At 37.1% G+C, this 13725-nt stretch overlaps 2 protein-coding genes across 5 annotated transcripts in view; one reads left to right on the forward strand and one right to left on the reverse strand.

Annotated features, from left to right (window-relative positions):
• kif2a (kinesin family member 2a) overlaps positions 1-9469 on the reverse strand; it is a 12797-nt gene extending 3328 nt beyond the window's left edge. Inside the window, exons 1-17 of one of the 4 annotated variants that reach the window (XM_059523157.1) lie at positions 9229-9469; positions 7348-7460; positions 6974-7096; positions 6832-6886; positions 5000-5128; positions 3591-3694; positions 3364-3459; positions 2420-2474; positions 2183-2345; positions 1983-2073; positions 1762-1825; positions 1581-1672; positions 1242-1384; positions 874-1078; positions 649-759; positions 484-551; positions 129-212 (exon numbers count right to left, since the gene is read on the reverse strand). In XM_059523157.1, coding sequence (XP_059379140.1) covers positions 129-212; positions 484-551; positions 649-759; positions 874-1078; positions 1242-1384; positions 1581-1672; positions 1762-1825; positions 1983-2073; positions 2183-2345; positions 2420-2474; positions 3364-3459; positions 3591-3694; positions 5000-5128; positions 6832-6886; positions 6974-7096; positions 7348-7460; positions 9229-9289 — 1757 coding nt within the window. In that variant the 5' untranslated portion in view covers positions 9290-9469. The remainder of the gene's footprint in view (positions 1-128; positions 213-483; positions 552-648; positions 760-873; positions 1079-1241; positions 1385-1580; positions 1673-1761; positions 1826-1982; positions 2074-2182; positions 2346-2419; positions 2475-3363; positions 3460-3590; positions 3695-4999; positions 5129-6831; positions 6887-6973; positions 7097-7347; positions 7461-9228) is intronic. The other 3 variants (XM_059523158.1, XM_059523159.1, XM_059523160.1) reach the window with 3 other exon arrangements.
• A 1973-nt stretch (positions 9470-11442) lies between these two features.
• Positions 11443-13057, forward strand: LOC132115036 (solute carrier family 2, facilitated glucose transporter member 6-like). The gene is made up of 5 exons (XM_059523452.1): positions 11443-11447; positions 11656-11833; positions 11925-12033; positions 12505-12650; positions 12896-13057. Exons 1-5 carry the CDS (start codon positions 11443-11445, stop codon positions 13055-13057), a joined length of 600 nt encoding a protein of 199 aa, XP_059379435.1.
• The last annotated feature ends 668 nt before the right edge of the window (positions 13058-13725 follow it).

The following is a 13725-nucleotide window of genomic DNA, read 5'->3' on the forward strand; positions in this document are numbered from 1 at the left end:
GCTTGGCTACTATAACGCTACTGAAAAATGTTAGTGACTTCTATCACTAGTTTTAGTTAGTCCCCAACACTGCTGCAGTCTATCAGTCTAAGAATAAGGTGGGAAGCTGCATAGACATGTGCTCATACTCATAGGTAGGAGAGGGTTCAGAGCGACTTCCTCCCCCCTGAGAGAAGGGGATGTCAGAGGGGCTAATCCCAAATTCCTTTACTCTGAAGACAGTCAAGACAGAACAGAGAAAAACAGCAAGTCAGAGAAAGAAGAGCACAGCCAGTCAGGAGAGATGTACAGTCACAACACTTTCCCCATTGGCACTTGCATTGGTAAATACAACAACTTTACTGAGATTATTTTTAAAAAGCACTGGAGGCAAAAATCTGAGAGAGGTATTTAAAATCTCTTCAAAGGGAAAAAACAGCTAGAAGCAAGTGTTCTATTCCACTTCTGTTTTCATAAAAACACAACGCAGTGCCATGTCCTCACCTATTTGCATATCTCAGAGTGTTCAGCGTGTTCTCACAGGAGGCCATGCCAGGAGAAATGGTGGCGATCTATGAAGACAACAGACACAATTACAGCTTTGCAAACAGGCAAAGGTAAACTAAGGCAAATCCCAGTATTGGAGAAAAAGAGCTTATTCAGACTTACCATGCATGTCCTGGAGTTCTCACCGATGAATGAGTCTCTGAGGACCTGTGTGAGCTTGCTCGCTCTGAATGGAGTGTGAGGCTTATTACGGCCCAGAGCCCTGATACATTCCTAATGAATGGAACATGCAGGATCACAGTGATTAACTAGGAAAATTCTAAATGGCACTTCATGACCAAATGGTTGCTGACACCTGCTCTTGGGTGGTATTTTTAAGGTGCTGACCTTCAGAGCCAACAGACTCTTGTTGATTTCTGCTCCCTCTAAACGAGTCTGCCGATCAGCGCTGGATGTGTCTGCTCCACGTTCGTTACCCGCCAGATCAATAAGTGAGAATTTGCCGTGCATCTTGCCCTTCCTTCGAAGAATGATTTGGAAGACGGCGTGGCTACGGGATGAGTGGGCATTGGCTGAGGTCTGACCTGAGGTCCTAAAAAAAGAAGATAATAAGGCGAAATTTGTATGTACTAAGACACTGTGTGGACCAATTTTAGATCAAAGATCATGAATCGTTAAAAACAAGATTATGAAATAAACAAATGCTAATAACTAGAGCAATATTCAGTGAACTTGTTTAACCCATTGGGTATTACCTGCAGCTGTTCCCCATTTCAATAAGTTTAAGGACATCCTCGGTGCATTTGACCTCCCGCTCCTGAAGCCCAACCACCTGCACCTGCTGCTTCCCATCTTCTAGCACACGTAGCTTAGCCTTACGATTCAACAGATCAAATACCTAAAGAAGAAAAAGACTCTGAAAGACTTGTCCCAATAGCCTTTAGCTATCAATTAGTCCTCAATTTTCTGACAATCAAAAATAAATCAATCAAAAATGAAAATGATCCAGTCACTAAGCAAATGAGCACAAATCTTCAAATGGTATTCACATGTTTTGAATTTATTAAAAGTGAACAGAATTCAGAGCCACTTACCTTTCCACTGTAAATTTCAAAGAAAGTTGCGTAAACCTGAAGATCCAGCTTCTTATAATTTGGTTTCTTCAGCATGAGAAAAACATCTCGAGCTGTGTGTGTGTGTACAACATGTATTTGAATGAGTTTGCTTGAAAGAACAAGATTAAAGAAATTATAGGACCAAATAAACATTGATTACCAGCTAATGCATAGATTCCTTTTGAACAATCCTGGTTCTTTCCTGAAAAATCTCCACCCATGGTCTAAAACACAAACCAATCAATGAGCTTTATGTCTTATTACACTGATAAATTAAAAATAAGAAATAAAGTTGTGGCCATAATCAGTACAAAACCTAGAAAACCGTACAAACAGTATATAAAAAAAAAAACTCAATTATGTAAAAGAAATACTTCTTACATGCGTTTTTCCACTTCCTGTTTGGCCATAAGCAAAGCATGTGGCCATTCCTCTATCAAAGATTGTTTCCACAAGGGGTCTTGCAGTAAACCTGTGGAGAAAACAGTTATAAAATTTTATCCTCCAACAGTGACTAATTCCCAACATCCTTTTAAGAGCAAGATTTATTTTTAATGAACAACAAACGAAATCAGCCTTACCTGTAAACCATTTCATTTGTTGTGCTGTCATCAAAGGCATAATCGAAGCGGAATGTTTGGTTCTCTAGGAATCGAGTCAGATCGACCTTCTGTTTTGGTTCATGAACCATGACAACATCTTTACTTGGAATAGTGATCACATCTAAGTCTTTTACCGTCAACTCTACAACACAAATGAAAAATAAATTACAACACATGTACGGTCATTTAAAAAAAACTAAATTTTGGAGACATTACCTTTTTTATTGAGGGGTCGTTTCCTAACACAAACACATATTCTATGCTCCTCAATCTGACAAAAAAAAAAAGAATCAAGTTTTACTTTTTTACATCCAAGAATGTTGCTAGTTATACTTTTTTTCTTACTAATAATATATGATATTGATATAATGATATTTGACCTATTATTTTAATCATTAAAAGGTGGATCTCAAATACATGAACATGTCTAGGTCATATTCCCCTTCAAAGTTCAGATGGAGAAAATATTCTGAATAAATAATTATAATATATATATTATAATAAAAATAAAATGTGACCCTGGACCACAAAACCAGTCTTAAATGTGAATTTTTCAAAATTGAGATTAAAACATCTGAAAGCGGAATAAATAAGCTTCCATTGATGTATGGTCTGTTAGGATCGGACAACATTCGGTTGAGATTTAAGTATTTGAAAATCTGGAATCTGAGGGTGCCCAAAAATCTAAATACTGAGAAAATCGCCTTTACAGTTGTCCAAATGAATTCTTAGCAATGCATATTACTGATCAAAAATTAATTTGATGTATTTGGTGGATGAGGAGATGGCCCCTGACAATGTAAAGCGCTTTGAGTGCCTAGAAAAAGGCAGAAAAATATAAATTTAAGGAATTATTATTATTTATTATTATTATTTACGGTAGGAAATGTACAAAATATCTTCATGGAACATGATCTTTACTTAATATCACAATGTTTTTTTGGCTATTGCTAAAAATATACCCCAGCGTCTTAAGACTGGTTTCGTGCTCCAGGGTCACAAATAATGAATAAAAAATTAACTAAAAATAATAATATTAAAATACTGTGGAAAAAAATAATGATACATGATGGTTGTGTTTGTGAAATTAAATTCATTAAATTTTTTACATTTTATTTTATTTTATTTTATGACACAGACATTAATACATCAATACCTACCAAATCTGTCGTGGTTAGCGGTCGATAGTCCAAACTTGCTCTGAAGTCTCGGATCATCTGCAGTATTTCATAGTTTGGAACTGTTGTATCAATTTCCTTTAAAACAAAACAAGCAAATTCACAATAGGAACACCACCAGGTGAAATAATCTATTTGACAACCCATTACAAATACAAGCTGAGAAACAAGGAAGAAAAATATAATGACAGAAAAATGAGAAGTCTTACCTGTGCTCGCTTTTCTCTCAGTTCCTGTTGCTGTATCCTTCGTCTCTCCCTCTTCTCCTGCAATTTTTCCACTTCCTTCACACAGTTTGACTTCCTCCTCGCCGCTAGAGGGCAGAATGGTACACACACTATTCCATTTTATCAAAGGCAAACAACCATTTCTTCTCTCTTAGCCCATCCCCTCCCACTCTGTATCTCTCGCTAATACAAGAGTGTATGTGTGTAGACAGAGTGGCTTTAGAGGCAAGCCACAGCCTCTGGCAGCTGGCACATGGTAGCACCAACAGCCCTCTCCATCTTAAAGACCTCTGTTCTCTGAGCAGACCTTTTCCAAAGTCATTTATCTATGCTCTTTTGCTGTCTTCAACTTACCCAACATTATTGCTATTACTTGCAAACAATAGTATCAGCAGAACAAGCAATAAAAGATTAGGCCACAAAATGGAGGCATTAATACTTATCTAATTTAATCCACCCAAAAACAGTGTGTAGTCTAAACACTGACTCCTCTCGTCACACCAAACTAGAAACCTCACGATTCGATATTAAAGGAATAGTTCAAAACAGCTGATAAATATCACAATAATCCACAAATAACCCACATGACCCCAGTCCATCAATTAACGTCTTGTGAAGCAAAAAGCTACGTGTTTGTAATAAGCAATTAATGAAGATCTTCATCCATAATATTGATTTTTCTAGTGAAAAATGTGCTCTCATCTGAATCAGGAGAGAAATGTGCACTTGTGGATTATGTTTTTAACAGTTGTTTGGAATTGATGGCACCCATTCACTGCAGAGGATCCATTGGTGTGCAAGTGATGCAATTTTAATATTATCCTAAATCTGTTCTGATGAAGAAACAAACTCATCCAACATCTTGGATGTTCTAAAGGTTGAACTATTCCTTTAATTACAATTCTGAGAAAGAACCACAGCATATCTGTGATTCAATTTTGTCCTATACCTGCACTAAACAAACAAATCAAACTAGTCTGGAACAACTGTAGTCCTGCCCAAAGGATGTGCTGCATCACGCAGCAGATAGAAAACAGTCTGAGCATTTTGATTCCAGATTAATTCAGCAGACAGACTCTAGTAAGCTTCATAAATTCAAAGCAAGAGGATTAATCAGGGTGGTTCAGAGTCAGGTCAAGCCTGGCCAGTCACAAACAGTCACTGACATTCAGAGGGGTAGCCAAACCACACCCTACAAGATTTGAGCCAAGGTACCAACAGATGAGCAAGGTTAAGGGTTTACTGTAAAATTTAGACTCTAAAAGGATGCTTTCTCTTTATGTATGATATGTATCCTGCGCAGGAGGCCTCGGTGCTGCTTTCAGCGTTTTCCCGTAGGGAAAAGGGGGTTGACAATAACAGACTGAAAAGACTGAGGAGTGTCATATTACCGTTTTGTTGCTGCTGAGTTAGCTGACTTTGGGTCTGGCTCTGTGTTGGCTGAGAGGGCTGTTGTACTGGTGGAGGGGGTGCTGATTCTGGCTGTTGCTGCTGGGCCGGCCGTCCACGAGTCGAGATAACTTTAAAACAGAACACATAAGTGTCAGCGAATCACACATCAAAAACTGAGGCATCACAGGAGCACTCAAACATTCCTATAGTCCCTTTCACACTGCGATCCCAGAAAATACACAGGTAATGTGTCTCAGCAATTGTTCCCGGGTCACTACATTTTGCACTTTCACGCTGCCAGTGATTGCCCGGAATATGTGGGTGCGTTCACACACAACCCGTAAAGGTCCTGTAAAGACACGCGACATCAGGATGTGACATGTAATGTACGAGTCGAAAACGCTAGGCACGTTAACGTTCACTTAAGCTGGTGAACGATCTCAGCGTCAGCGCGGAAAGTGAGGAACTAACGTCGCGAACGTTGTTCTGCCTTCTTAACACTTGGTAAAAGAGTCCCGCAATAACGTGCGTCATCACTACGACACACCCTTTACGGCATTAGTTCTGGCTTTTCTTCACACAGCGCTCGTCCCGGGATTGAACCCGGCAATGTTACCGGATGTTTTGCTTTCAAACAGAAGGCGACCCGGCAATGTTCTGGCAATTTTCCGGGTCCGACGTGCAGTGTGAAAGGGGCTTTAGATGCACAAAAATGCCACTTACAAGTTTTGAAACACAGCCAGCTTAGTATGCTAAGACAACTATAAGTCATGTGTAGTAGTAATTTTTACTATAGCAAAAAAAAATTATAATAATAAAATGTGTGCATAAATATATCATTCACAATAAGATCAATAACATGCATTTTAAAAAGATGAATTGGTGTAGGGTGAATTTCCATTTCATTATGTTAATCTTTTGTAGCCGAACTAAAAATTCTTAAATTAATAAATTGTATTTTGAAAAATAGAATTTTGTTTAAAAATAGCAATATACACCTGTCGTAATCTTTCATGCGGCAATAAACTCAAGTCTTAATTTTGACAGCCTTTAAGTTGGTGTATTTTTTTATATGCACTCTCTTTCAGTTCTGGTGAACTTGCTCCATTGTCTAAAAAACCCTGCTGTTATTATTTATATATTTTTCATTTAACACCATATCGGCATCAAAAGCTAAATTCATGGCAAACTCAAGCAATAATAATGAGTAATACATTAAAATAAAAATAGTCATAAAAATAATACTTCAGTAAATTATATACAATAGTCACAAAAACAAACAAACAATAACAAAAAAGTTATATAAAATCAATATAATATTTGATATTTTCTATACATACTCATTTTCCAAGGAGCTTTTTTTTAATGTCCATTAATTAAATGTTTGAATAAAACTTTGCCTAATATTCAAATATGCTTTACAGTAAAGGAAGACTCACATATAGCCAATTTTTTCTCCTAGTGTTATTACAGTACATTAAATTTGTATGTTAACTTTTAGCACAAAATTTTTTTTAAATTACGCAAATGAGGAAAAAAGTAGTTCCCAGTGTATGTTGTAACGAATTCAGTGTACGGTCACAACGAAGTGCTTGTGGAGTGTGGACTCTGAAAAAACTGCATCATGAGCCCGACACATGCATGTGCTGCTCCTTCACTCTAAAGCACCCTGCACTTGCACAATATATATATATATATATTTTTTTTTTTTTTTTATTACTACCTATATCACTTTTGTGGATTAATAACTGCACATGGCCATACTCCAATTCATAACTTATTTCAATTTATTGTGCAGCCCTATTCCTGAGTCATATAACAACAAATATACCTCTGTTGTCTCTGGATGGGATTTCACTCCTTCCCGGTGCAATAGTTCTACGATTCTGCACACAAACAAGTTTACAAAAAGGTTAAAAATATGCGAACAATTAGAATGACATTTAAGCATTTAACTCTGGCCTCATACAAACCTTAGGGATTTTGTTGACCTTCACGGAGCTGGGTGTAGGAGGCGGTGGTGTAACAGGGCTCAAGGAAATCTCCTCCTCTGGAGCAACATCTGGATTTAGTGAGAATATGCACTCCAAATCAATCTGTTATGAAAAAAAAAGAACAAGCTGTGAACATTACAAGAAGAAATCTAGGCACTTTTTTGCCAAATCATGCAGAAAGCTCTAATCTTAAGGAGAAAAATGGTTCAATGTACATGATAACAATTTATATTTGAAAGAAACACAGCATGTTTCCACTGACTGAGAGTTTTATACTGAACCCTAACAACACCAGAATGTTGTTCTATCCATTATTAATAACACAGGCAGCTGAGAGGCTGCAATAGACTTACCTCTTTTCCTTTAGTGTCTCCATTTTCTATCCATTCCACAGTAACACTTTCATTATCTTCATTTAAAGAGGTCACCATGGCCTGGTGTATTCGCCCTGTAAGTAACCCAACACCTCTAAGTGTGAAAGATAAATTAAAAAAACATTCATGTATCCATTGAGAAATTTTACACATCTAATGGTAACTTGAAAAAGTGTTTATGTACATGATGGCATGTCAACAGCAATCGGCTTCTCAGGACACTTCAGAAGTTGTGCTAATATTACCTACTGAAAAGTATCACTGAAAACAAACAGCCATGTTCTGTATCTATTATTCAGAGCTATTCCTACTCACACGTCAACATCCCTGCAATTATTCAACAGTGGCATCAGAAATAAAAAGCACATTTTATCCTGCCATAAAACAAGCTATTTAAAACCCCTGTATGCAAAATCAAGCCAAAAGAAAAGTTCAAACCCTGCTTGAAGTAAAGGCACATCTTTATGGCGCTAGAGACCTCCCCTGTTTAAAAATGTTACAAGCACTGTTTATCTTCAGAGAGCATGTCAAGTGTCATCTCTATTAGGCAAAACATGAAACTTCCCAAATAGACAGGAGTGGTTTGTCTCACATCACATCAGACCCGGGCTCACTTATTTCTTTGCTAAAGCTGAAGTTAAATATAACCCAGCCTTCTGAAAGATCTCTTCTGACAGTTTTCCAAATTCTATTGATGCGAATACCAATGATACACCACTAAATGCTCACAAGACAGCATCTCTACTGTGACATCATTAATAGAAATTGATACTTGATAATTACTTGTAATTGCACAACTATTCTTCATCTTCATTAAACATCCTACATATATTATTTTTATTTCCAATATAATACATATTAGTAGTAGTAATAGCAGTAGAATCACTACTGTTCTTATTTAAAGTTGTGGTGGTTGTTAGCTTCCTAAATGGAAAAAAGTTTTCATCTTTGCCTTGGATCAACTTTTCTAACCTAAAAATAAATGAATAAATTAAGTAGCTGTCCAAAAAGTAACACACATCAAACAGGTTACTTTACATGTGAAAGCCATTGTTTGGTTCTATTTTCGAGTGAATTAAGTGTGAATATTGGTCATTTATTTATTTTTACAACTGTTTATAATAATGCAAGTAATCCCAAACTGTCAGTCATTTCTATGGAGACTAGGATGGAGTTTAACCTTTGAACCCAAAGAATGACATCACATAACTTCAAGGAACTTGCTTGTCATCTTCAAATCATTACACTTACAATACAGTCAGATTATTATGACTAGGCCTATATGGAAACTCTCAGATTTCGTTAACCTTAAATGAGTGACTGATGTGAAGCAAGTGGCATCCAAATTTATGTTGGGTTTATGTTTCAAAAATACCAAGCTAAACAAACCAGCAACCTCCCTCTGTTCACAACCAATCTGTAAAACAAAACATTCATTTGCAAAGTGACTTAAGATGGCTAACCCACATAAATCCATAATCTACAAGACTCACTGATATTCCCTACCAATACAAGACACAAATAATTCCACGCTAATCTGCATCAAGTAAACCAGTTAATGGGCTCATATCAAACATGACCGCACACATTAAGAATATCTAAACAAACTCCACCCGGGTTTAGCAGGTGGCTAACCCAAGCCATCAGTTGCACTGTTAATTGACACAAGCTCTTCAACTACCGCGGCAACCAGTACCAACAGACCTAATTTAACACTATATATCGATTTATAACAGGCCCAACCTCCTAAACCTTCCGTTTCTGTCAGTTTTTTTTTTGTGTGGTAACGTTAGCATCCGATAGCCGAACCGGGGCAACGACTTTAACGGACGGTTACAGGCGACCCAAATATGAACTCACCATCGCTGCGCTTTATCTCCACATAAATCCCCACGACAATCTTGCCGAAGTTCACCGCCATGGCTCATTTATGGGACGGAGGAAATACTCAAACAGACAGGCGGGTGGGAACTAAAAACAGTGTTTGTGTTTGAATTTCACATTTGTTGTTCCGTGTTGCTTAAAACCGGGAGGCGGCCACAGCGCGGCTCATAAAAACGTTCTGAAGAGGTCAGGGCGCGTGCGCAGGGGACGTTTGACTTGCGTGTTTTTTTCCCTCCACAAGTCCCGCCTCCTGCGTCAGGATTGGCTAGAAGCAGCTCGAGCCTCGAGGTCCGCGGTCGGTCTGATGTCTGGATCTGACACTGCAGTTAAGCAACCATAGCAACCGCAGTAAGCGGAGGAAGCCGCTCTTTAGGTTACTAAACACACTAACTTACTCTAATATGAGTTGAGGAAGTTCTGACGTTTGCTTGCTTACACTTTTTGTCCCCCATCTAGAAACCCCAGTATTGTAAAAATGGGCTTTTACTTTCACGTGCTGTCAGTTATACCAGAGACAATTTATAAAAGGACTTTGCTTATACCCATTCGAGCATTAAAGTAGTTCCGTATATTAATGTACACTAGTCCATATCGATATTTGATTCATTTTACAGCCCTTAGAAGCTGAGGAGAGATGGAAGACGGTCCAGATGAAAACACCAACTAGCCCGAATCAGGTGACGTCATCGTTCCTTTGTCTTTCTTTGTTCTTGATTTATAACTTTCTAAATGAAATGTCATGTTTTTCGTGCATTTATTTATTTATGTTTATACTTCCTAGACATGGCTGGCTATTCCTTGCGGTGTTTTCAGCTGTTTTGGGCAATTTTACTTTTGGGTTTGCCTTATTGATCCCCTCCCCTGTCATTCCCCAACTTCAAAAGGGCGATGACCCTCGGCTGCAAATGGACATCCATCAAATATCATGGTTTGGTGTAAGATCATTAATGTGTCTAAAGACACGGAATAAGTTTACATATACAAATAGTAAAACATTTTTTTTTATAATTTTTCACATTTTTATAACTAGTTTCTCTTTTGTTTGTTAGGTGTGTTCCTGTGGCTCAATGCTAGAGCATTGTGCTAACAGCCCAAAAGGTTGAGGGTTCAATTCCCAGGGAACACACATACTGGTAAAAAAAAATGTATAGCCTGAGTGCACTTTAAGTCGCTTTGGATAAAAGTGTCTGCTAAATACATAAATGAAATTAAACTCAGTTTTCACCCTTGGAGCAGCCTTAGGGGGTATTAGTGCCATGGTGCTGAATGACAGAGTAGGGAGAAAAAGAAGCATCATGTTGTCAGGAGTACCATCTGCTGTAGGTTTCTTGTGATGGGGTCTGCACAAAACTTTTGGATGTTATTATAGGGTCGATGTCTTTCTGGAATCGCTGGTGGCTTCACGGCTGGCTCTATTCCTGTAAATTATCTGTTAGTCCATCTTGTTTTTAGAATTACAAATATGCCACTGTAAATACTACAGTGCCACTGCTAATTGCATTTGCATTATTATTTAGTTTTTTAGTAAGTTTGATAAAAATGACAGTGGCCATTTCTAAAACAACTATAGTGTAACCATTGCTTTCTGAGCAATTGATGAATGAATTGGTTTCAGAAACAAAAATGTGAGTTATTGCAAGGTTTCTGCAGGTCTTCCATGAATTAAAGCCTTAAATCAGAGTACAAAGTCTTAAATTGATAAAGTCATGGCATTAAATGTTGCACGCATTGCTAAAAATCAATGTATTCCTTAGTATTTTCCCCAGTAATACAAATATCTTAACATCCTCAAATCAAAATAGATGTACATGAGATTCAAAACTAAGATTTAAAGTCTTGTTTTCTGAAATAATGTAACAAAATTGAGTGAGTTTGTTTAAAACTAGGCTTGGTTTTGCTGTGGAGGTGGCTGGCTGTGGCTGGGGAGATCCCTGTTGTTATCATGATAATTTTGTTTTGCTTCATGCCGACCTCCCCACGTTACCATGTAATGAAAGGAAAGAGAGCAAGAGCAGTTAAATCGCTAGAATGGCTCAGAGGCACCAGTTCTGATTACTTGACCAAGTAAAAAAAAATTTTTTCGCAGTATAAATTCTCAGGTAAAAGGCACATAGCGGTGGATTACAGCCTGTTATCATGGTTGGTTTGCCATAAAATGTAAGTCATGCGAGTAGAATTCAATAAGTGAGAATGGGGTCAGTATTTAGCACAAACGTCAATATTTAAAAAGCTTTAGATAAAAAAAGCTATTTAAAGTTTTTATGCATTTAATTTTTTATTGCATAATATTATAAAATGACATATACAACCAAGGTTGTTGGTTAAAATTTAAAATGCACATTTTACAGAAGGGTGTTTGCTGCCGATTAAAAAAGAAATCAAATATGCATTATATAAAAATAGAATATTAAATGACTTGCATGTTCTCTCCAATGGCGCTAAATGGAGTGATCTTAAAAAACCTTTATACTATAAACCAATTCTAATCTCTGTCTTCATGAGATTCCTGCAGCAGATGACTGGTATAACCCCAATTCTTATATATCTGGAGCCCATCTTCCACATGACAGATGTATCACTAGTATGTCATAAAGAGTTTATTCATTCACACTGTGAAATACCTGAAAGCACATTAATCCACCTGAAAAAAATGACGTTGTATTGCCATTCAGGAACTAAAATATGATGCAGCATTAGTGGTAGTTGTTAGAATGATGTCTATTGTTATCGCAGCCAGTTTGATGGACAAAGTAGGTCGAAAGGCTCAACTGTTCAGTTCAGGTTTGTGTAGAATTAAAAAAACAAAGTATTATATTTGGTAAATGTAATTCATTGGAAAAAATATAACTAAAAAAACATTTTTGATGTATATAGCCATGCTTTCAATGACCATGTACACCCACAAAACAACTTGCAGCCATGGCAATCTTACCGTAACCGAGGGCTTGAAGAGCACTTATGGAGGCTCAATGGTCCCTGCCTTCGATCCAATAACTCAAATTCCTCTAATTAGCTCTATGGTCATCATATTTGGTGAGTTTTTAGGAAGTTTGTTGATTTACAGTGTGACCTGTTCACTTTGACTTACTGAACTGTAGAAGCTTTTTGTGGATCTCATAAATGGCAGATAAGGAACTTGTTGATTATTATGTCAACAGGACTGAATTACTTGATTTTTAGAATTAGTTCTAGTACTGTTTCTTAATGTAGAATACGATGCAGCATAACATTGCTGATTACTCTCCTATGCAGGTTATGCTATGGGTTGCGGTCCAGTCACATGGCTGCTAATGTCAGAGATTTTACCCTTGGGTGCACGTGGTGTAGCATCTGGTTTGTGTGTTGGTGTTAGCTGGAACACAGCCTTCATTCTGACACAACTCTTCATGCATGTGGTGGTGAGCTGGTGGTTTTTAAATAACCTAACAGCACATTCAACAACATGATACTTGTTCGAAACATTAAAATATAATATAACCTGCGCTTAATAATATACTCATGTTATGCATGATTATATTTCTTCTGATTTTTTTCTTTTCTTATTGTTTCAATTTGTAGTATTTTTTCATATACATAGTTGTGTGAGTTTTTAATAAGTATAGCTATAAAAGACAAACTTGATAACATATTTCTTTTCATATAGGAGGCATATGGACTCTTTGCAACTTTCCTGTTCTTCTGTGTCGTCTCTGTAGTGAATATAATTTTCACAGCTAAATGTGTTCCAGAAACTAAAGGCCGGACTCTGGAAGAAATTGAGAACTATTTCAGGACTGGCCGAACCTTCACTATTCTTGATTCATAATATGTCTGTTTTGCAGTGATGCTGTGGCACTATTTAATCTACAGAGCCACAACAATAGAAATTATGTTTTACCCAAATTGTGAGTTTGCCATCCGAGTTGAATGTGGTAAGATAAAATGACTGGGGTATGCCAAATAATAGTCTTTATATACTGTATATTTAGATATATGAGCTACTTAATTGCTTAATGAATGTTACTCTGATGTAAATATATTAATTTGTAAAATCTTTCCAATGTACATTTATTTGAAGTATGTACTGTATAGAGTCATGTGAGTGTACAGTCGTGGCCAAAAGTTTTGAGAATTACATAAATATTAGTTTTCAAAAAGTTTGCTGCTAAACTGCTTTTAGATCTTTGTTTCAGTTGTTTCTGTGATGTACTGAAATATAATTACAAGCACTTCATACGTTTCAAAGGCTTTTATCGACAATTACATGACATTTATGCAAAGAGTCAGTATTTGCAGTGTTGGCTCTTCTTTTTCAGGACCTCTGCAATTTGACTGGGCATGCTCTCAATCAACTTCTGGGCCAAATCCTGACTGATAGCAACCCATTCTTTCATAATCACTTCTTGGAGTTTGTCAGAATTCGTGGGTTTTTGTTTGTCCACCCGCCTCTTGAGGATTGACCACAAGTTCTCAATGGGATTAAGATCTGGGGAG

The sequence above is a fragment of the Carassius carassius genome, chromosome 34, assembly GCF_963082965.1.
Source record: "Carassius carassius chromosome 34, fCarCar2.1, whole genome shotgun sequence".
NCBI lineage: Eukaryota > Metazoa > Chordata > Actinopteri > Cypriniformes > Cyprinidae > Carassius > Carassius carassius.